This window comes from Volvox carteri (genome assembly GCF_000143455.1).
Source record: "Volvox carteri f. nagariensis unplaced genomic scaffold VOLCAscaffold_26, whole genome shotgun sequence".
Classification (NCBI taxonomy): domain Eukaryota; kingdom Viridiplantae; phylum Chlorophyta; class Chlorophyceae; order Chlamydomonadales; family Volvocaceae; genus Volvox; species Volvox carteri.
Window position 1 is genome coordinate 645,863 of NW_003307569.1, and position 22,990 is coordinate 668,852.

Genomic DNA, 22,990 nt, shown 5'->3' on the forward strand with positions numbered 1-22,990 from the left:
GTTTGCAAGTCGTGCTACACGGTTGCAGTCCATACCTAGTTATGCATGTGCGACGTGCTCGGCCAGCGGTTGTACGGTACTTTTGCCTTTTGTCTTGCTCTGCTCTCAAGTTATTCCTGCCTGCGATGTTGCCGTTAGAATCGAATCACTTTTGTGTCTCATGGACAATTCTGAGGCTAACTAGTTTCGCAAGTGCCGTAAATCTCTTTGGCGCCTTCCAGAAGGAGTGAACCACAGTGCTGACAACAGTTCAGTGGACATGAGCAGTGTTCACCATGCAGCTCGGCTGGCTGGTGGCAGCCATGATATGCTGCAAGGCTGGGGAACACTTGTAATGGTACTTGTAGGCCTCCACTTCGCAGCGCTTCTTTTCTGGATCATCATGCTAATTTTCAGCCCGTCCTCGCCAAACAGCAAGACCGACGAGAAGCGCGATTAAGCCAGCGCATTTCTTCTCGCGCTTGAGTTCCAAGGACCAAACCTGTTGTGCGAAGGCTCCCCCTCAGCTAGCCCTTTTCCCGCCGCTGTCTCCATAAATCGTATTTGCGCCATTCGGTACGCTTGAAAAGGCTGTGCCGGCGGGACTGGCTCAGCAGCCCTGAGCCGGCCTTCGGGCAAGGGGGACAGCTGCGTGGACGGATCTACTTTCCCCAAACCGCCCCGCCATGCCGAAGCACGTTATCCTGGGCCGCGAGCATGAACACCACCATAAGGACGCTTGGCATCAGTTTGAAGGCCTGGTGGTTGTGCTGGTGGTCTGCCATGCGGTGGCGTTCCTCTTCTGGGCTTGGCTTCTCTACAAGACGCGGCGGGCAGGAAGCTTAGCCAACGGCGGAAGTAGCAGTGGCAACCGCGTTGGTGGCAAGGGGACGGTCAAGATCTCTCCGACGGGGCACCTGCGGAAAACCACACCGGCCTTTGAGTGGCGCACCCCCCGGGAGATCCTCCTGGCGCAGCAAAAGGCAAAGATGGGGAAGGTTTGACCAGCAGGCGTATCAGCCAGGGCCGTGCCTTGAAGCCGGGACGCCCCTTGTCGTCCTGCCGAACACCTTCCTTGCCTCTTTCATGATCCGTCACATCTTGGCATCTTCTGTTCCCAGCTGGCTGTACCGCTTGCTAGCGGGGGAATAGCTAGTAGGCACATAGTTGGCGTTGATTTTCAACGGTACAATAGAGGAGCAGAGGGACACATTTGGGGTTTCAGTCGCTTGGGTGGGGAAGATAGACAGCCGCCTGTTGCGCACGTAATCCAATGGCGGCGGCTGAGCAAGCCATGTGTGTGAAAAGACGGAGCCAGGGTGCGCGCCAGAATGGCGGGGGGCGCGGGCTCCTGTCGACGGGAGGAGCGGCCCCTTGTTCATGCGGCCCCTCTGAGTAGGGGTGACACAGCAACACGGGTGCTACCGTGTGTCGTGTGGTTGAGGTGGCTACCAACTGAACAACAACAATAACAACAACTGCACTGCGATTTTTTGCATCACGCCGTCTTCATGACAGGAGTGCAGTGCTGCCAAGGTTTTGTAGCGGTGTGCTTTGGAAAGGACCCCGTCGTTGAGTTTTAATAAACTGGTCGTATTCTACAAATGAGCGTATGTACCTGTTGCGGCACCATTGCAGTTTTAGTAGTTGCACAACTGTGTGCCGCACGCTGTGAAGCCCCGTCCTGGGTGCTCGGCGGAATGGGGATTTTGTTGTAGCAGCTGTCGGTCCGTCCATATGAATGTCGTGTTGTGTTTTTCGTCAGTTGAGTAGAGCTGAGGCCATTGAGAGGAACACAAGACGACGCTTGGCAACGAGTTTTGGTGGAGGGGTTGCCTTTTAGCACCACTGTTATATCACCATGATAGGTAAAGTAAAGGGTTATGCACGGAGGTTGTTGCACTAAGGACAGTTATGGTCCTAGGTGCAGCTTGGCAGCCTGACTCAAGTCTTGAGGTTATGTGAGGGCAAAAGCATATGATCCGTACCCATTCCGAATGAGGTACGTGTTCGCATGGGTGTTAAGTCAGTCACTGGCAAAATGAATCGATGCCATACAGCCTCCAGTGCAAGTACGAAGCGGACTGATTTTGTTCTGTTGCTTGCACCCTTGAAGGAGCTTTTCCCTCCCTCCGGACAAGCCTCTGCACCGTATGCTGGGTTGGTTGCATTGATGATACACTTGTGGTGATGATACACCTTTGTAACGATTAACTCACAGTGGCGCAAGAAGTGAAGAAGGTTTGCATGCCGGAGTTCTACTGCTGCTTGTGGGCGGGGAGGGTGTAGCTGGGCCCATGTGTGGCAGCTGGGACGGCTCCTGAGCTGCCGCTTTTCTGAGTGAGGAGAATAATCCGCTTAGTCTCATGCTGTCCGAGTCTGAGTGGAAGATAGTCCGCTTAGTCCGATGCTGCAACGCTGCATGCTATCCCTCAACACCGAGCAACACCTTTTGCACCCTAAGGATGAACATAAGATTGTGATGTGCATTCCTTCATGTCCTCCTCCTCAGGTTGAACACCTTGCAGGTTGTCTCCTGCGAGGGAGCACGGGGGCACCAGCTCATACCTCACCCCCCACCCTACGCGGGCACAGCCACAGCTACATGTTGTTGTACCAGGATGTCGCCACGGCTACCGCAATCACGTAGCTACATCATCTCCACACGGCTGGTGTGGCAAAACCCGCGTCCTTTTCCATGTTCCCCCCACACACGGCTGCAAAATCTTCAACCTGCAATCAGGTACCCTGCTCGGCTGAAGTAGTTGCCTTGACAGCACAAGGATAAATATACTCATGCAAACATATACATGCACGTGGCCTAATATCTAGGTCTCTGAGGACGCTCTGAAACACGTCATGCCAGTCTGCTGCAATACAATTTGTCCGGGGCCGATATCCACACAGTTCGTTCCGGTGGGTCGACAGGACTGGCAAGACGTGGGCTCCCCGGCTCCACAGCCATATGCGTTGGGTTAAGGAACCTACATCTCCCCACCTCTCACAGTCCCCAGGTGGCCACGTGTGAGAGCGTGCCGTGCCGTGCCCCCAGGTGCTGTGCCGTGGCTCTTTGTTCGTGACCCGTGAGGTGACTCCCTCATCACGACGTCACCCTCACCATGTAACACCAACGCCATCAACACCAGCCGCACAATCCGCTCAATCGGCACGCGCCCTCACACACGTATCCCACCGGCGGTTAACCACAACAGAATGTGCGCACCAACAATTACTACCCCCCGCGTGCGCTAGCGCTCCAAACGTGTCACGCCCCTCCTCCTCCTCCTCCTAACAAAGCGGAAGATTATCAGCTTCTAGTTAACACTCCCCACCCGGAGAGCAACCCCACTCGGCTCCTGGCTAGCTTGCCCCTTGCTCTGCTTGATCACGACGACCTTACCTTAGTACCGCCTCGTTGCGCCCCGCTCCTCTCCTGTCCCCCTGTCCTCTCCCCTCCTCGCACGTCGCTGCAACACTCAAGACCACAGCCCTTAGCCACATCTCATTTCCTGCTCCTTCCCCCGCTATCTCCGACTCACCTCACCGCATGCTGTGCCAGCGGAGGCTGCGCGTGTGGTGCATTGCCGCATCAACTGCCGCAGCCACATCATCTACCGCCACTCGGGCCGTGTCCACATCGCAGTTGGGACCTGGACCCTGAAACACGCCTGGGGTACGGACGGGAATGGGAATGGGCCGGGAGGTAGGAAACATCTTTGTTGCATGTTGCGAGTCAGAGCCCACACGGGGCGCAGTGCAGCGTGTTGCGCCGTTACAAGGCGGTCACACGCGCTTTTTCTTCTCTTCTGTACAGTGACGGGAAACAAAGTTGAACACAATTGCCCTCTGCTAAGGATCGAAACACGAGCTCTAGGATCCCCTCCACCATTACAGTGTTGGCTATACATGCCACAAGTCTCCCCGATGGAACTTAGAAAAAAGTCTACCGCCATCTCCATCGCATTTTTGGACAACAAACAGCCCTCAGCCGCTGCGAGCTACTGCGGGGTCCTTCCTGCCTTCCGCGCACCGGTGCGCACCAGCACGGACACCCAGGGGGCCCCCGCCTGGTTGGCTCCCCGCACATCCGCCGCCGGGTTGTCGCCCACCGCATAGATACCGCTGAACGGCAGCGCTCCGGGGGGCAACTCGGGCAGGGCCAAACCCTGACGCCGAGCCTGGGCTATCAGCAGCCGTTCAGCAAGCCTTGCAATGGGGGCCCAGGCGGTGGCGGTACAGGCCAGGTACACAGGCGGGTTCCGGAGTAGGTGGGTTGCGGAAGTTGAGGGGTAGGGGGGGATAGGGACAGCGGTCGTGGGCCCGTCCGGCCGGGCTCAGCTCGCTGGTGATGATGATGGTTGTGCTGGGGGGAAAAGGGGTTCTCCAAGGAGGGGTTCGCCGACATATACATGCATACATATACGGTTGTTGTGTATGGTACACAGCGTCACTCGTCACATAACACATATCGCTCCACTAGTCTCTCACGAGAGGCCTCTTCAGCGACCAGCTACTACAATTGGACATTTCGACATTTCGTCTTCAGTTCGACCCAGGCAAACCACAAAGGTAACTTCATACATACATACATACATACATAAATATACAAACAGCAGGTATGGCAACTTTGCTACGGTTTCCCGTACCCAAGCACACCAAGACACACACGGCACATGCAGGCCGTTATCACCTGTACGGCTGTGGGTTGGGTTTGCCGTAGAATGTGACATGGTGGTGACGTGTCCCTCCCGTCAGCCGGGCGAACAGGGATAGAACCATGTGGGCAAAGGCTCCTTGTCCGAAGCGGCTCTTGGGGAACTCATTGGCCCACAGCAGGTCTACGGGTGTGTGTATATATGTGTGTACGTGTATGTGTATGTATGTGTATGTGTACGTGTACGTGTATGTGTATGTACGTGTACGTGTACATGTATGTATGTGTATATGTATGTGTATATGTGTGTCTGTATGTGTGTCTGTATGTGTGTCTGTATGTGTGTCTGTATGTATGTATGTGTGTATGTATGTGTGTGTGTATGTATGTGTGAAGGTTACAAGTATCTAACCGGGCCTGACACTGGCTGGCCACAGGGGCTGCTGCCCATCCCCAACGGAAAGACCGCCTAAGCTCTCTCCCCCGGACGGGCGAGGGGCGCGAGGGGGCCCTCTGCCCCCCCTCCTAATCAGCCGAGAGCCGCAGGTCCGCTAGTTCCCGCTCTCCTCCCCCCCGGGGGGTGGGTGGTAGGCGTCGCATGCGCTAACGCTCTCAGAGTCAAGAGGCTCCGTCACGTGAGTTTGCGCACTGAGCCTGAAACACACAACAAGACAAGTGTATGTGTGTGCACGTATGTGTATGTGTCTGGGGGGAGAGAAGGGGGAGAGAAGGGAAAAGGCGCACGAAAAGGCGCACGAAGGGCAATCGCTCATCCTAGTGACGGACTTTCCAAGATACAACCACCGCGCCAGAGCAGTTGGCTGTCGTAGGGCGGGAATGAGACCCCGCGCACCGCACCACACCAGGGAGCGGTGTTGGGGACAAGGGGTAAGACGAGTTGGGGATTGCACATTGTTCCACACGGGTGATGTGTTTCACACGGGTGTGTCCCCCACGGGTGATCGTCCTCCCAGTTCCCCTCCCACCAGGATTTGAAAACACCAGCTTGACAGGCGGAGCTCCTGCACAAGGTGGGGGTTGGGGGGGACTGTGTGTCTGTACGTCTGTGTCTGTATGTCTGTACATGTGTCACCGCCAGGCTCAACACCCGGCGGGGTTAGTGGAAGAATTAGTTCTGCATTATGGCCAATGTGTCCACTACGAACGCTGAGTAAAAAGCGTGCGGCCGCTGGGAATATAGTGCTATGCATGTAATTTCTCCCCCCCTCAATCCCCATCTCCCAAGGCCGCCTCCGGAACTGCGTTGCTTTGTTCCTGAACCCCTCCAACTCCCGTTCACTATGGCTGGATCCCCTTCAGGCGGCTGGGAGCCCGGCTGAAACCAGCTGGCTCTGCTGGGTTACCCAACTCCTCCGGGTTGCGGGGGACTCCCCCCGGGTGCAAAATGTGCTGCTCCAAGTCCCTTTCCCCCCTCCCCATTAATGTGACCCGCTGTCCCTTCTGTCGCCGCTTCCGCAGCGCTTCCTTTCAATCACTCCCCCTCACTCGCTCACTCACCAACAGCCGCTGCCGCCGCTGCTGTGCGAGTGGCTACTCCCGCCCCTACGAGCACATCGCATATGAGCTGTGCGTCGCGATACCTGAGGGACCCGGGGGGGGGGGGTCGCGGGGGGAAGCAGGGACATGGGTTTGGAGAGATAGGCATGGGGCTAGGAATGCGGGATCGCGGGAAGGGGGGTAGTATAGTGTAGCGTAATGTATATATGCAACTCGATATATGAGCAGCTCAACCCCCCCTAGCAGCACATCCTCCTTTCCCCCCCCCCCACCCCAGCTTCCCACCAGTCGTCTGGATCCGTCATCACCAGCACCGTGTGGATGGGGTGCGCCTCCGTGCCCAAGCCACCACCCCGGACGGGGCACCTACGGCCCACTGATCCCCCCGGGGATGTGCGCAGTGGGGAGGTGGAGGTGGAGGTGGAGGTGGAGGTGAAGACAGGGCTGGAGAGAGAGACGGGGCTGCCGCGGGCGGATGCGGAGGCTCCGACCGCCGCCGCCGCCGCGCCGCCTGAGGACTCCGTCACCGCCGCTGATTCCGCCGTTGAGGGCGGGTCGATTGCCTCTTCATCTGTCCATCGGTGTCCGGGCGGATTTCCATGGGGGTGGGGGTGGGAGTGGGGAGGGCGTTGGGCCGTCCCCAATGGCAATGGGCAGTGGAGGGAAAAGCGTCAAAGCAGCAGATCAAGGAGACAAGCTGGAATACGGCTGGTGTAGTGCGCAGGAAGGTTCGTCGTGGCTCTCTACACATAGGCGCGTGTGTTGTGTGTTTTCTGGTTTAACTGGAGAAGGCGAAGGCCCCTTGTGGGGGGTGGGGGGGGGAGGAGGAGGAGTGAGCCCTTTTGCTCATTCGCCGGCCCTCTTGCCCTCACAGCCCGACCACTATACCTTAATACCCGACCCTCCCGCTCTGGACATGTAAAGTTTTGATTACCTGGATATTAACTCCACATCGCTCCATCCTCTAACTGCCCCCAGCCCCGTACATTATAAAAACACACGCACACAAAACCCCCGCCCTGGTTTCCCCCACCAGTATCCGTCTAGTATCATCTGGTATCTGCTTCACTTGTCCGTGGTTCGTCTTACCCCGGCCCCCCCCCCAACTTCGAGTGGACGATTACGTACTCGGCGGGTATGTACTGAAGGGGGTGGCTGCCGGCATGGCTCGACCGAGGTCCCGGGTGTGCAGCAGCCGCTGAAACCCATATGAGCGGGCCACCTCGAGCACGTCACCTCGCCCCGAAACCAGCACGGGCTGCTGGGCAAGCTCCGGAACCAGGTCGCGCATGGGCGTGTGGGACAGGATGACCTGTGAACCAGTAGAGAATACCCAGAACGGTACCCAGAACGGAAGCACGTACGTAGGGAAATAGCATGGTGGTGATGCAGTTAGGGGGCACTGAGTGTACGGACTGTGTTTTGGAGAGAAGCCCGGGGATTACCCCCCTCATGTGGCAACCTGCCAGATGAGCCCCTGTACGGCTGAGAGGGCTCCGCCAGTAAGGCGGTAGCCTTATGGCGGTGGCGGCGGCGGCGGCGGCAGCGACAGTGTTGCGGCACCAGCTGACGCTGATGACGAAGATGTAAAGACCAAAATATAAATGATGATAATGATGGTGGTGGTGGTGATGATGATGCGACGTAGATGAGACTCGCGCAATTGGTTGGCAAGCTCGCTGCAACTTCCCCCCCACACACCTTTGCAAGTGCCCTCCCCTCCCCTCCCCTCCCCCCGTCGTCTCACCCCGCTCCCACAGTCACCCTCCAGCAGTCCGGAGCCCGCCCCTCTGCAGTTCGTCTCTGCCGGGTTCCCTCGCGGGGTGTACACCCCCTGGGGTTCTTGAGCTCTCGCCTCTTCATACCGCGTCCCCATCCTGTCATCCTACAACTCACAACTCATCCATAACTCACGATACTTCGGTATAGCTGCCCCAATCACCTGCCCTCCTGTAACCCACCTGCCCTCCTCTGTCCGCAGCGTTCAACCGGGCCCCACCCCACCACGCCACATCGCATCACATCCCACCCTACCCTACCCTACCCCACCCTACCCCACCCCACCTGCTCCGGCCGGACATCCACACCCAGCCACCCAGATAGCTGTTGGGCCTTACGTGCTTCGCACACACCGCCTCCGTTGGTCATGAATACAACTGGGTGGCGCCACCGCCCGTCGGGGGTGGTCAGCTGGGGTGTAAGTGGAGGGGGAGGGGACGAGGGGAGGGGGGGGGAGAAGGGAGAGAGGACGAGTGGCACCAGCGGCGGCAGGGCAGCGAGCAACTGCCATCAAGGGGGAATGCGGACTGCGGCGGCCCCGACCACCGACGTGCCAATCTCCTCCCGGTCCGGGGGACCGCCTGGGCCCCGGGGCTGGGGTGGGGGTTGGGGGCAGCCAGCCACAACTCATGAAAAGCCGCCAGTGCCGCGGCGGTGTTTGACGTGGTGGTGTGGTGTGGTGGTGTGGTGGTGTGGTGTAACATGGGACGAAGGGACTCGGTTCCAGAGGCACTTTGGGATGCAAGGCGGCATGGGCCAGTGTACCGCTCTTTCACCTTTTTGGCCCGGTGGTGTTATACGTGGTGTGGTGTGGTGTTGTGAGGGTTCGCTGCTGGCTGCTCACCTTCTTAACCGCTTCGAGGGCCTCCGGCAGCACCTCCTTCCCGCGGATGAGGACCTGCACACCGCCGCACACCGATATGCAAACACGCTCTTTCAGACACCAGCTGTCGGCCACCATTCGGAGGTTGGTTCCATTCGGCCACCGCTATTCGACCAGGCTGTTCACCTCACCAATAAAGTGTGGAGGAAACGAGCATATGTGATTGCTTGGTTACATAGGTATTGGTTTCTACACGGGTTTGAGCCAGCAGGCATAATTTGCCCAACCGCCCGCTCAACCGCCTGCAGAAAACAAATGAAGCTGTCCGCCTGCCAGCTCGCTGCCTCGCCAGCGTCTTCTTCATACCCAGTAACGCCCCGCCCCGCCCCGCCCCGCCCTTTGTTCCCCTTACTTCGTAATGACATCGTGTTGCGATGGGGCGTCACATATACCTGAAGCCTTAGGGGCTGCAGATGCCAGACCGCCAAAACCTATCGGCATGCAGGGGCTTATGTGACTCATCTATGCCTGCAGCAGCATCAGAGGCTCACCCCGTCGATATCAAAAGAGAATGCGGGCGGCCCGCTGGGGCAAGGGCTGCTCCATGCAGGCGAGGAAGAGTAAGTTCGTGTTTGCCGCGGGAAGCATCCGCTTATGGCTCCAGCAGCAGCGTCTGTCTGAGAGAGCGGAGCCTGGAGCTGCTTAGCCAGGATTGCAACGGCCTGTTTGCAGCGGGTCCATGGGAAAGTACGTGAGGAAGCAAGTGTAAAGCTGTGTTCCAATTCGTCCTGAAGGCGGGGTTCTGCTGGGAAGGGGTATCCACGAAAGCTGTAAAGCTATCCTACCCGGCAAAGGAGTTGTTGGCCATGGTAGCGACTAGGGACCATGAAGACGGGTCAACTCGGTCCTAGGAAGGAAATCGCCTCTATGAATAGCGAGCTTGGGAGATTCGACACATACAAGCCCAAAATACAAGAAGGGCTTACATGAGCCGTTGCATCGGGTTCGTGCACACGAGCATCAGTCATACAGGAATCAATGTAAGTACGGTACTTTGATTCACGTTGCAGTTATGTGCGTTTCTAACGTCGTTAAGGTTCATTTGCCCGAATTTTGCTCGAGTACGTGTGATAGCATTGGCGCTGACAAGCTCACTTCACGAATTTTAGTTTGCTGGCGTCGGGGCGCCGGGCCCCGTCTGATGGCACGCGCTATTGCAAAAGGCCACTTGAGTGCCTTTTGTCGCAAAGCAATCGGGGCGTCCCACCAGCCAGCCTGCGCGGTCTTTTCCAATCCGCATTTGTCAGCCGCCAGTCTCGGCAGCATCACGCACGCGCAGCTCGTTGTGGTGCAGCGCAGACACCTTGGGGTCATGGCGCTGCATCGCCTGCTCGGACTCAGCCAGCCCTCAGCTCGCCTGATTCCGGAAGCCGCGCGTAATTCCCCGCAACGCGTTCATTTTCGCGCACGGCTCCGTGCAACCTGCAGCCCAAACCAGCCCAGCTCCTCATTCTGGCGCTCCTCCTCTGATGGCCTGGCTTGCCATGAGCAGCAGCAGCAGCAGCAACTACTCGCAACTCCTCGTGACGCCAGCTGGTTAGTCGCCAACCCCCTACGAACCGGCGCCCTCTCTCTTTCCAAGCCAACATCTCAAGGTGGACCGCAGCGCGCCTCCCCCTGTTTAGAGGCCCCCTCTGCGCCTTGCGAAAGCGCCAGTGCTGAGGGACGCATCATAACGGGGTCTCTGTGCCCCAGGGCGCCAGCGGCAGCAGCGCCGCAGCTGTCTACCAGCGCCGCTCCTGAATCCCCCACCTCCGCAGCCGGGCTCAACCCACCCACATCATCCGGGTCGGAGACGTGGCCCGGCTGTGACTCACCACTTGGCGCTTGCGAAACACGGCCGGCGTTTGGCTACGGGCCACCAACCGTTGCCACAAGCTGTTGCTCTGCATCCGGCTTGAGCCCCAGCAGCAATATTAAAAGCAATAGCAGCAGCAGCGGCGGGGCCAGCAGCCGCCGCAGCAGCAGCAGCAGCGGCTCCTTCCATGTTGCTGGAACACCCGCATCCGCGCCTGCTGCTGTTACCCCTGCGTCATCTCCACTCCAGCAACCAGGCGAACAGCCGCCACCGCCGTTACAACAACAGCAACAACAACAACAACAACAACAACAACAACAACAACAACAAAACTATCCGCAACACGCCACCGCGCTCACCACTTCGACTTCTACTACCACCACCACCACAGCAATCACCACCGCCCCCGCCGCCGCCAATGCGGTTTTCACCCCCACTCGCGCATACTCCCAGCACATCAAGTCCGACAGGCAGCTGCTCGCCGCGCTCAACACGTCCCCGCAGCAGTACGCTCGCGGCATGGCATCCGTGCTTGATTCCATTATCAAGATTTACACCGTTCATAGCCGTCCAAATTACACCCTGCCATGGCAGAACCACCCAAAACGGGAGTCCACCGGGACAGGTTTCGTGGTCCACGACCGACTCATACTGACCAATGCACATGTGGTGGCGGATGCCACGTATGTATTGGTGAAAAGGCACGGCTCCGGAACCAAGTACAGAGCAGGTGAACTGGGGGGGGCCCCCCGGGTGGCTGGCTGTCGGTGCTGTGTAGCAGAGGAGGAGGAGTAAGGGAGTTAGGGTTTGTTCGGCGGAAGGATGGGGAGAGTGAGTGAGTTGCAGGCTCTAGGGGGCGGTGGTGGGCATTGAGGGATTTTTCTTTTGTGTGCGGGTGTGAATATGTGTTTTGATTGTTCTATTCCGCGGTACGAGATAAGGTCGGTGTTGGCGGGTGCGGCTATGGCTGTTTCAGGGTGTGTTGTTTGGGTGGTGTGAGGTCCAGGGTGGGGGGTGCAAGGGGCCCAGGGAAGGGGGCGCGGGGCGATTTGCACGGCATGTTGCTTCATGGTGTGTGTGTGTGTGTGTATGTGTGTGTATGGCTATTGAAGGTACGGTCAGCCAGGTCCTATCTTTGGCCTTCAAAGGCGAGCCGGGCCCGTACGAGCCGGGTCGCGGGGCTCCTAGGGTCCAGTGCTCCTAAGGCCCAATGGCTCCTCGCGCTGATGCGGTTGCGTGTAGCTGATCACCTTCACCCGGGGGAAGCTGCTTCTCTTGCCCTTGGCAGCAGCTTCACTCGTTCGTGGTTCGTCTCCCCCCCCCCCCCGGGGACCCCTCCTTCGCACAAAGAACACAATAAGGCGGTAGTAAGCAAAGCTACTGACGACGTAGCTTCATATCAAGCGGATAGACGTACAGACGTACGCACATCCGGACACACACACATACACGTGTGTATGAATGCAGAGAAACATCCAACCGTGCGCGCAACCATGTTTTCACACCTTCCCGGCTTTCCCCTATTAACCCCACCCCACCACCACCCCACGTCTGTCTATTCCCCGACCATCCGTCTATATCTATCTGGCAAAATATGCTTTACTCGTCAGTGGTTCATCTTACCCCCACCCCACCACCACCCCACCACCACCCCACCACCACCCCACCACCACCCTCCACCCCCTGCCTGAACAGACGTTCAGGCGGTGGGTCACGACTGCGACCTCGCCCTCCTCTCCGTGGACGATGACAGCTTCTGGTCCACCCCCACCTCCATGTTGCCTCTGGAGCTGGGTTCGGTTCCGGAGCTGCAGCAGGGCGTGGTGGTGGTGGGCTACCCCACCGGCGGCGACAACACGTCGGTCACCAGCGGTGTGGTCAGTCGAGTGGAGGTGGCGCAGTACGCGCATGCAGCCAGCCACCTAATGGCCTGCCAGATCGACGCGGCCATTAACCCCGGTGTGTGGGTGTGTGTGTGGGTGTGGGGGGGGTTTCTGGGCGGTATTGGTAGTGGTACTGCGTGAGGTGGTAGTGGGTGTGGGTGTGCTGGGATGCGAGGAGAGGAAAGGGAAGGAGAGGAAAGGGGGTGGCTGTGCCGATGGATGTTTGGGTGTGTGTGGGAGGGTTTGTTTCGGGGCGGGTAAAGGGGAGGCGGGGTGTTCTTTTTGGTTCCCCATCATGGCAGAACTGCAGGATCGCACTAGTCCGACTACTGATGGGCCCCCGAGACCATCGGCGATTAGAATAACCGCCGTGTCGGGTTAAGTACCTCTGTCAATCCCCTGCTCCTTTCCATATACACCCGTTGTTTGCCCAACACGGAGCCAGGCTAGCCGCCTCAGGCCCCGGTCCTCACACGATGTGAACGCCTGCCCCTCTTCTCCCCCGCAACCCACTCTCGCCCGGCTGCGTACCTAACCCCCCCCCCCGACCTGCCCCTTCCCGTGCTGATGCACCTGCAACATGGACCACCCCCAACCCCCCGGCCCCGGCCCCGGCTCCTTCCACGGATTGCACCACACCGTGTCGGAAAACACACGCCCCGGCCACAAACGAACAACAACACTCATATAACCCGGTGCGGCACCGTCACACACGGCCGGCCTCTGCCGTTCTGATGCTGCGGATGCCGTACATGTCGTACCGCGGGATTGGCGAACTTGATATCCGCAGGGAACAGCGGTGAGTCGCTCGGGCAGTTGATCGGGGGCCCCTGCACCTGTATCCGAAATTCTCTAATCCTGGAGTATAAACGTCTATTTCTAGTACCTGCTTCAATCGTCTCAGTGGTTCGTCTTTCCCCCTCGCTTCCCCTGCCAGCCAACTGGTACACTCTTGCCCTGGCAGCAGCTTCACTCGTTTGTGGTTCGTCTTTCCCCCGCCAGCCAACCAGCTGCTTCCCCCGCCCGTTTCTGTCCCGCTGTGTTTTGCTGTCCCCAGGCGGCCCGGCATTGCAGGGAGATCAAGTGGTGGGTGTGGCCTTCCAGAACCTTCCCGGGGCGGAGAACATCGGCTACATCATACCCACACCGGTGGTGTGTCACTTCCTGGCCGAGGTCCGCAAGTACGGCTCGTACCAGGTACGGCAGTGCGGTTATCGATTACGAGTGGGGGGGGGGGCGGGGTGGTCTTGTGGAGCCGCCCCGGTTTGAAACCAGCTTGCCATTTCTGTTGTTGCGCACTCGTTCAAAATAGTTTTCCTGTTTGGTGAATGTGCCGGGTTTGGTGCGCAGCACAGGCCGGGCGGATAGCGCGCCACAACGCGGTGTGTGTGGAGGGTTGTGGGAGCGGGGGGGACAGGGCTCCCCCGGGTGTTGGTGTTGGTGTTGACCTCCTTTCCCCGGTTCGGTTCCCCTCCAACCGTATAGCTACTATATTAATTTGACTTCGGAGCCAAGGTGTTTTATTGTCTTGTTGAAGACTATGATGCCTGCATCGGATTGGTGTTTTTCCCCCTTCCCCCGAGGCCTAACACCCCCCAGGCCCCCCTCCCCCTCTCCAGGGCTACTGCAGTCTGGGTGTGCTGTGCCAGAACCTGGAGAACCCGCACCTCCGAGCGGCCCTGGGCATGCGGGAGGGCATGACGGGGGTGCTGGTCAACACCATTCAGAAGACGTCTAATGCGGCCAAGGTGGGAGGGAGGCGACACACACGGGGAGGCGGCACACCCGCCCGCCCACCGGAGGCTATAAGTCGATCCGGGCGAATAGGTGGCGAGGGGCATTATTATGTCATGAGCGAGGAGACCCACCCCGGCGAAAAGGGACCGGGGCGTTATGGGGGGAAAGGGATAAGTAGTTGGTTGGCTCTGTAAGAGTAAATGAAGGCTGAGGGCAGGGGCTCGTAGGGGCTCGCCAGATGCCTCCTGCGTGTGTTACTCCTCGGCACCCCGCTACGGCTGCTGCTGCTGCTGCTTGGACCCTTATCCTTGCGGGTCATGCATCACGTATCATGATCACCACCATCATCATCATCACCATCATCATCGTTCTCTTCCTTTCCCCCCCTAACAGTTTCTCCCCCCGTTTGTCCTGCGCTCCCCGCAGGTCCTCAAGCCCGGTGATGTACTGCTGGAGTTTGACGGAGTCACGATCGCTAACGGTATGTTGGGGCTGGGGGGGTGAAGATGATGAAGATGAGGAGGAGGATGATGATGTGGTGGCAGAGGGGAAGTACTCTTCTTGGCGTGTACGGGTGTGTATGGGTGGTGAATGCGCATCCTGGGGTAGCCGTTTTCCCCCCTTTGATAGCCCCCCTGTCCCCCGAGCAGCGAGTGCATCCGCTTCAACACCAACTCCTATGTGGCGATTATCCTTTGTTACGTGGGAAAGACATTTCCTTTACAGCGGCGCCCTTCCTGGTCGCGTGGCGAACCCTTCAAAGCCATGAAGCTGACCTTCCCTTCCCTTTCACGCCCCTTTCCGCTGGCCCCCTCGCGCCCTTCTCCTTCTCACCTCACCCCGCCCCGCCCCGCCCCGCCCCACCCCTTCTGCACCAATCAGACGGCACGGTTCACCTCCGGCAGCGTGAGCGCATCTACTTCTCCTACCTAATCACACTCAAGCCCACGGGGGCGACTGCCAAGATTAAGGTAAGGATGGGGGTGAGGGTGCAGATGCCCAAGAGTAAGGGGGAGTAAGGGGGAGTAAGGGTGCTGCTCTTATCTGTGCTGAGTTGTGCTATGCTGGGAACGTTAAGGCTCTGCGGCGAAATGACGTGATGGCGGGCAGCATGTAGGGGGGCTCTGCTCGGTTGCGAACGTTGTCATGCCATTAAATGGTGACCCACTGCAGGTATTGCGAGACGGGGAGGTCCTGTCGTACGACCTGACAGTTACGCCCAACGACCTGCTGGTGCCTGTGCACTGCTACGACCGCCTGCCGTCGTACTTCATGTACGCCGGGCTAGTGTTTGTGCCTCTCACTCAGCCGTACCTCCACGAGTACGGCGAAGACTGGATGAATACGGCACCGCGGCGGTTGTACGACAAGGCCTTGCACGGCATGATGCAGAAGCCACATCAACAGATTGTCATACTCAGCCAAGTAAGTGTGTTGGGACTTAGGGCCTGGCTCAGTTTTGAGGGGCGGTGTGAGCCAAATCAACACGTCCTGGACGCGACCTGTTCCTTTCCGCGGGGCCAACCTCTGCTGGTTGCACCTGAACAATCACATACACACACATACACACACACACACCGAGCCGAGCCGAGCACACACCGCTCACTCCCCTCCACCCTCAAATCGTCCTCCCGGCCGCGTTCCCTCCGTCCCCTTCGAAAAGCTTTTTGCATCGCACCCGACCTGACCTTTACAGCTCTCGAATCAACACACAGGGAATGCGCTTGGCTGCTTTCTCCTCCCACTTCGCTCTAACGACGGTCCTCAGTCTCGGGTGCAAATCGCCCTCGCCCCTGCTTGCTGCGCTTTCTACCTTGGGGGGGCCCTCCCCCCCTTGACAATGGTTCATTTTGCACCTTGCCCAGGGAATTCCCCCGCCGCTGGGGTTTCCCGTATAGGATCGCCGTTACCTCCTCGCCTTCATTCCACCCCTCTTTCCGCGGCCCTTCTCGCCTCCTCCTCCTCCTCCTCCTCCCGACAACCGCAGGTACTGGTCGATGACGTGAACACCGGCTACCAGCAATTCCAGTCGCTTCAGGTTCTGCGGGTAAACGGCACGGAGGTACTCAACCTGACCCACTTGAAGGAGCTGGTGGAGGGGGCCGCGGAAAGGTTTGTGCGGTTCGAGCTGGAGGACGAACGGATTATGGTGGTGGACAGGTGGGGCGAGGGGCGAGGGGGGAGGGGCAGGGGGGAAAAGAACATAGGGGCACGTGGGAAGCTCGAGCAGGAGAGCTGCACGTTCTGTCGGGGATATTAGTCATTGCCGACTTTTCCTTCTTCTTTTCTCCGCGACCCTGCCCCCATACCTTTGTCGCCTGTGTGCAATAAATACTCAACAGACAGAGACCAACCCGAACCAATTTAACCTTCCCTGGAGACCTGTGGAGATCTGTGGGGGCCTTGTTTCCAATACTTTTCTCTGCTGCACGTCGTGGCTGCTCGTGAGTTATTGATTGAATCGGCCCAGGTCCTCACATGTTGCACTCCACTCCTTTTTTCCGTGCGGTCTTGGTTTGCTTTGCCCTCTGTACACAGGTCATTGGCGCTGAATGCCAACAATCGCATCATGGAGCGATACCGGGTGCCGTCAAGCGTGTCTGTCGACATCGTGTAGAGGGGTTCTGACCTGGCTTACGAGTCCTAGGTTCAAATCCCCGAGGGAGCGTTCGTTTATTTATTAGCGGGGTGAAACGTGGAGGGACAGAGACGGAAAGAGTATATATGTATAATATGGGGGGAGCATTTCTACCGCTTCAGGGGCATTTGGGGGTTTGGTCTAGTGTCCGGAGTGAAGACGTAGACGTGGAGACATTACCCGCTCCGTTAAGAAGGAGCCTGTCGTTGTGAAAGGGGAGTTGTAAGGGAAAGACTGGCAGGTATTGGGCAAGTTTGCATGCGGCGCTTGAGGATAGCTGACCCGGCTTGCGCAAGGAATCTCTGCGCACTTCCACGCCCCGCGCGCGCCGAGAGCACCAGGAGGAAACTACAATAAAATGTCTTCTGTTTCTTGCATAAATATGTTGGTATGTGTTGGCGGAAAGCTGTGCCGGACGGTCGTCCGTCCTGCGGAGCGTGCGCTATGGACGGTCCCAGCGTCCGCCAGGGGGGGTATATGAACCACACACACAAAGTGAATCCAAACGTCCAATTTTCCTGTCGGCTTTGTCGTGCAGATCATTACCGAAGCTTCCACACGGTTCGCCCGCGCTATCCGTAGGAGCGCGTTTCTTGATGCCTACCAACCCACACACCAGCCGCTCAATTATCTTTGATTATCTTTGATTATGATTATCGCTGATGCTAGGTGCATGCAGGGCATTGAGATGCCTAAGGGAGCGTGCGAAGAGAGTTGGGCTAAGGCAGCGGCGTGAGAATTTAGGTGGTATGAGGTCGGTCATGTTAAGAGGCTGGAAAGAGAGGTACCGTAGTGAATGTCGATTGTTATCACCGCACTTGGACCTCATCATCATCGACCCCAGCTCCGTTTTGTAGTTTTGTACGGGTGGAAGGCTCGACCCAGGTTTTGTCGTGTGAGCCATAATCGCGTGTCATAGGTCCCGGTCTCCTCCTCCCTAGCCCTTACCACTTCCCTCAACACCAAAGCCCTCGACGATCCAAACCATCAAAACTCCCAACCACCTAAACCAACATCCCCAGGTGGGCCCCGTTATGGACACGGCCATGTGGGCCTCCCCTTTCACTTCCCGCCACTTGGACACGTTGAGCCCACTCAGCAGTTGCAATTGTGGCAGTAGCAGCAAGTGGAGCAGCAGCAGCGTTGCACAGGTCAGAAAGCGCCTTGAATGCGGCGATGAAGGCACGGGGACTATGGCGGCGCCAGGGGTTGTCACGGTGAGGTTCCGGCAAGTGCTGCTTGAGCTGCCGGCCGGCAATAATGTAGAGGCCAGCTGGCTCCAGGCTAGAACCCACCCCATCTCTTACTTAAATTTGGAAAATTGTGTCCGAGAAACTTCGAACACGCCATTTTGGAGGCGAAAGTGAGGTCCGTTCTCTGGAAGTTGTCATCCGCCACGATATGAATCAGGTGATGGAAGGCATTAGATTCCTTCTCGATAGCATCAATGGACTTTTGCGCCTGATAGGAAAGCGACAAGAGAGGCATGCCAAGCCGCAGGTGTGTACATCTGAATGTTCAGGGAGGCGCAAGCCGCATCCTCAGAGCTCGCAATTGAAGAAATCGAGTCATTGGCAGCAATATGGGGAAGGAGGACATAGGAGCTCAGCAGCAAAGTGAAAAAGCTTGATAAACCTCTGCTGCACCGAAGGAAGGACAGCAACCTTGAAAGCTTGGGCAATGTAGGTGAAAACGAGGCAACCAACTGAAACAACATCAAATTCAGGGTAGAGGACTAGCTACACTCACCCGTATGAGCTGCGCGGAGTCGCAAGCACGAATCGCACTGAAAAGCGGCTCCAGAAGCGCAGGCAGCTCCAGGTCGGGGTGCAGCGACGGATGCTGCAGCACGTATCGTACCACGCCGCCATAGTAACAATAAAGTTCCTCCACGGTGTCCTTCGGCACTCTGTCATACATCTTGCTGTGGGCATTTTGTGTGTGGGGCGCCCCCCGGGGGGAAGCGAGCGACTGTTTTGGCCGTTTGCACACAGGACAATTGCCAAAAGTGCGATTTAAATATCATCAAAAACATCATGATCAAGGTTTAATAATCAATTAAGATGGGAGCGAGAGCATGGTGGTTGTGCTGCGACATGACTAGTGGTCCAACTCTATGACTGCCACCCTCACTTGAATCTCGAGTTATTGCGCACCGAGTGCAACCGAAGCCAAGCCACCACCTGGCCGAAAAGTACGGAGCAATGCACCTAGCTAGCCACAAATAAGCAAAGCCACTGCACTGTAACCAAGCAGGACGCAAAAGTTGCTCTTCCACAGCAACCCACAGACAGACTCCTTGATACGCTTGGGAGTGCTTTGCTGCTTGGGTGCTTCTGGCAAGTTGAGACGCCGCCGTCCTCTTCACGTGAAGGATTGAATCCTTGCAATTTGCTTCAGCGAACAATGTGTGTAGCTTGCACAGAAAAGGGGGTGCCGTACACAACTTATAAAACAGCTTTACACATGGTCGACTTATGGCCATATCAACCCTGATTCGCTGTACTATTGCGTGAAACTCCAAGTCTAAAGAACGTTATAACGTACTTTCAGCACTAGTTGCAGCATGCACCACGTGAGCTAGCCCTCCACCCCACCCGGCACCTGTGGCAGTCAAGCAGCTCCTCATACTCCCAGCGAGGCATGTACAGCATCTTCGCGCCCTCTGTCCTCATCTCCTGCAGCCCGAGGGAGGGAGAGAGGGGTAAAGTGAAGCACAGGCGATTGCGAGGAGGGGTGATAGGACTACGTTCTGGCCTTCCTAGTTCATTAGGAGCAGGTACACTTAGGCAGAAACTAACGGACGAGTCCAGGATGCTGCATGTCGGGTGTGCGAGGTTAGAAATGGTACATCTTCTGGTCCCATCTCGGCCCAAGGTTCTTACCTTGATCGTAGCATGCACGGGTGAAGTTAACAGCACCGTCTGCGCTGCAGAGGTGGTGTCGGGCTTCACCCCATGTGCAAAGTACCTGACAGGATAAGGTAACGAGATGTCGGGGACAAAATGCACCCAATGAATCCAGGAGGTCCCGGGTATGTAGCAGCTGGGCAATGTGCATACCATACCATGGCCTGTATGCACATCATCCAGCAGCCCTCTGTCACGCCGGCACCTAACTGCCTACCACACATGCATGTATGTATATATGTAAAAATATGTGTATATCTATACAATGTATAAATATACATGTACGATTTAGATTACACTGTGGGTTGTTAAAGCCGGGCCGAAGCCGAAATTCCCATCCTCGTCCCTCGCCAAAACAACCCAACCCTGCAGTGCAGACGAGTTTAAGTAGTACAGCCCTTCTAGGGTCCCATCTCTCCCTCATCCGAGCCCTGCTGCTACCACCAATCCTTTACTTCCTGAACCCAGGAAACCTACGTCCTATTGGTGCTCTCTTGCCTTCCCCATCTCCTCCTCGGACCGCTGCACCAATATAACCCACCAGCTATCACGATTGCGAAACTGCTGTCTGAAGGCTATGTTGTTGCCGACCCGGACCTCGCCCGTCTCATGCGTGTAGCACCACTGGTGACCAGAAGGGGCAGAACAAGGAAACAAATGTAAACAGCTCCTACACCAGCACAGCATACAGTACATGTGTAACCCACCACTATGCCAGGCCTTGTGTGGTGCTCCCAAAGGATAAAGGGTGGTGGCGACGGGCTGTGCAGCAGCCGCAATAGCAAGTAGTAGAAGGAGAAGCTCTTACCAATCCCAATTGTCCCAGTAACTGCACCGAAACACAAGGGCAAGGGTGTAGCTTTGGACATCAAACGTGGAGTGAGTGACCACAACAGTAGAAAAGACATAGCGAGGCAGAGGGCTCCGGTGCTTAGAAAAATCTGAGCTGCGTTGTTCTTTAAGGCAATATGCAGTTTGAGCCTTTACTGTTGGAGACCCGCCTGCCGAGGGGGCAGGTTGGGAGCAGTAGTCCCTCACACCCCCTGACCCAGTGTGTCAGTGACCCAGGTGCTTCATTCAAGAGACTAAAGAGGGCAGGCAACACGGCAGGTCAGTGCCACCCATTAGACAATTACATGTCACAGCCAATAGCAGGGAAAGATGAGGGCCTCACCAACATGCTTATTATTCTTCGACTCAGAGAGAACCGTGAAGAGGTCAGGATAGCACTCCCGCACATAGAGCTGACTGTTTCTCCCATGCAGTGGGAAAGACACATCGCTGCCGCCCACGGTGAGCAGATCACCAGCGCCCGGCACTGCCATGGTACGCAACGTAGCAAAGAAGCGTGTGGCATCCTCCTCAAAAACATCCGCTGCAGAAGGAGCTATGGACGCAGCAGCTGTGGACGTGGCCGATTAGCATTCACAAAGCCGGAAGGTAATCCAGGGGTTCAATAACCATACAGATTGGTTAGGGGCCTTGAGGTTACCATACAGGGATTGATGCGCCACATTAATGATCTTCGGCGAGCCGTTATGCAACGAAATGATTGGTACCCCATACTGGCTACATATGGACTCAGTTAAGAATGATCCTCACCTTGATGACAATTGAACACCATCGCCTCCCTGGCTTTCAAGGGCGGCCTCCGCACTTGTGCAGAACGTGTAGCTTGTAACTTTAGTGCAACAACATTCAATCCCCGGGTCTGCGCGAGGCACGGCATGACCCCAAGCATATGCGCTGACAGTGTTGTGATATCGGTCAGACTTCCTGAATATTTCGCTATTATTTTTATGGTTCGTTGCTGCGATATGCCCGCCCGGCCGTCAGGGCGATGGATTCAGGGCGATGACCTGGATCCACTTCGCCTTGCACTTTTTGATACAGGGCGATGGATGACGTACAACCAAGGTCACACTTGGCAAGAGAACATAACCCTGCCAACTGATAACATTTCAGTATTCCTTTAATGAATGAAAGGAATGAAATGCTGCTAAAACATCCAGTGTTGGAAAACGTTGGTGGCTCCGCAATGCTCACCCTCTGATCCACATAATGCCTTGAGGAATCATAAGACATGATTGGATGGCGTCCCAGTAGCTTAAGTACTCAGTCCATTGCTGGCACAGCAAGCTGACGTATGGATGCGCGGGAAGCCCATGACCCAATCTCTTGCCGTTTCGGACATAGGGACCGTATAGGCTTAAATTCAATGAAGAATGTTGGAACAAGCCGTTGATTTGCTTGTTGTAAGCAAGGGTTGAGGCTTTACACAAAGAGGCTTTTACAAGAATGGAGTGGGAGTCATGCACATGGGCGCCCTTGCATGGCATAAGAAATGCGAAACATAGGTTGATAACGTTCGCTGTATGAATGTTGGTAAGATATTGTTCAGTATACCATCCTCGTTTGCTGCTGAACTTTGCTCGTGGGTCCGTTTTCGTGTCCTTGTCATTTTACGTGGTCTGGAGAGAATTTTAGCGATGAAGAGATAGGATCCTTTCCTAGATTTATGATCCTCATGATCGAACTATACGTTTCAGGGCCTGAGTAAATGATTCTGCCATGCGTCGTGAGTTCTGGTAGATATGCATGTCTGGTATTACCGGTGTGCTAACCCACGAACGCAGAATCGGAGTTTCCCACATGCAGCTAGCTTCTGCAATGGGACATGATGAATATTGAATGCAACATGTATTCGCGTCTTATCACGAATGCATAAAAAGACGCACGCGATAAGTCACGTCTGTAAAAGGACGCACGCTACTAGTGAGCGTGCTCATCGCTATCAAAGGATGCCGCACATAGGGAGCCTTCGCTATCCACATCCGCTTCTTTGAAAGCGTGACGCTGGCATTAAGCCTATACGGTCCCTATGTCCGAAACGGCAAGAGATTGGGTCATGGGCTTCCCGCGCATCCACACGTCAGCTTGCTGTGCCAGCAATGGACTGAGTACTTAAGCTACTGGGACGCCATCCAATCATGTCTTATGATTCCTCAAGGCATTATGTGGATCAGAGGGTGAGCATTGCGGCGCCACCTACGTTTTCCAACACTGAGTGTTTCAGCAGCATTTCATTCCTGTTATTCATTAAAGGAATACTGAAATGTTTTCAGTTGGCAGGGTTATGTTCTCTTGCCAAGTGTGACCTTGGTTGTACGTCATCCATCGCCCTGTATCAAAAAGTGCAAGGCGAAGTGGAT

General features: G+C 56.6%; 3 protein-coding genes across 3 annotated transcripts; 1 reads left to right on the forward strand and 2 right to left on the reverse strand.

Annotated features, from left to right (window-relative positions):
• Positions 1-2,438: 2,438 nt before the first annotated feature.
• Positions 2,439-8,891, reverse strand: VOLCADRAFT_92466 (uncharacterized protein; the record flags this gene model as incomplete). The annotated part of the gene is made up of 10 exons (XM_002951909.1): positions 2,439-2,515; positions 2,553-2,560; positions 3,524-3,647; positions 4,010-4,185; positions 5,487-5,655; positions 6,152-6,234; positions 6,437-6,722; positions 7,280-7,463; positions 8,216-8,341; positions 8,775-8,891. The coding sequence occupies 10 exons, from the start codon at positions 8,889-8,891 to the stop codon at positions 2,439-2,441; spliced, it is 1,350 nt and encodes a 449-aa protein (XP_002951955.1).
• An 848-nt stretch (positions 8,892-9,739) lies between these two features.
• Positions 9,740-17,108, forward strand: deg10 (trypsin family; the record flags this gene model as incomplete). Its single annotated transcript, XM_002951814.1, has 10 exons — positions 9,740-9,793; positions 10,861-11,341; positions 12,307-12,570; positions 13,552-13,691; positions 14,114-14,242; positions 14,658-14,712; positions 15,114-15,202; positions 15,405-15,656; positions 16,219-16,391; positions 16,770-17,108. The coding sequence occupies 10 exons, from the start codon at positions 9,740-9,742 to the stop codon at positions 16,846-16,848; spliced, it is 1,716 nt and encodes a 571-aa protein (XP_002951860.1). The 3' UTR covers positions 16,849-17,108.
• A 698-nt stretch (positions 17,109-17,806) lies between these two features.
• On the reverse strand, positions 17,807-22,352 carry VOLCADRAFT_105280 (uncharacterized protein; the record flags this gene model as incomplete). The annotated part of the gene is made up of 10 exons (XM_002951910.1): positions 21,825-22,352; positions 21,381-21,489; positions 20,953-21,180; positions 20,486-20,607; positions 20,320-20,402; positions 19,755-19,839; positions 19,474-19,547; positions 18,619-18,793; positions 18,165-18,330; positions 17,807-18,060 (listed from the first exon to the last, which is right to left on the reverse strand). The coding sequence occupies exons 1-10, from the start codon at positions 21,861-21,863 to the stop codon at positions 17,807-17,809; spliced, it is 1,335 nt and encodes a 444-aa protein (XP_002951956.1). The 5' UTR covers positions 21,864-22,352.
• Positions 22,353-22,990: the final 638 nt, after the last annotated feature.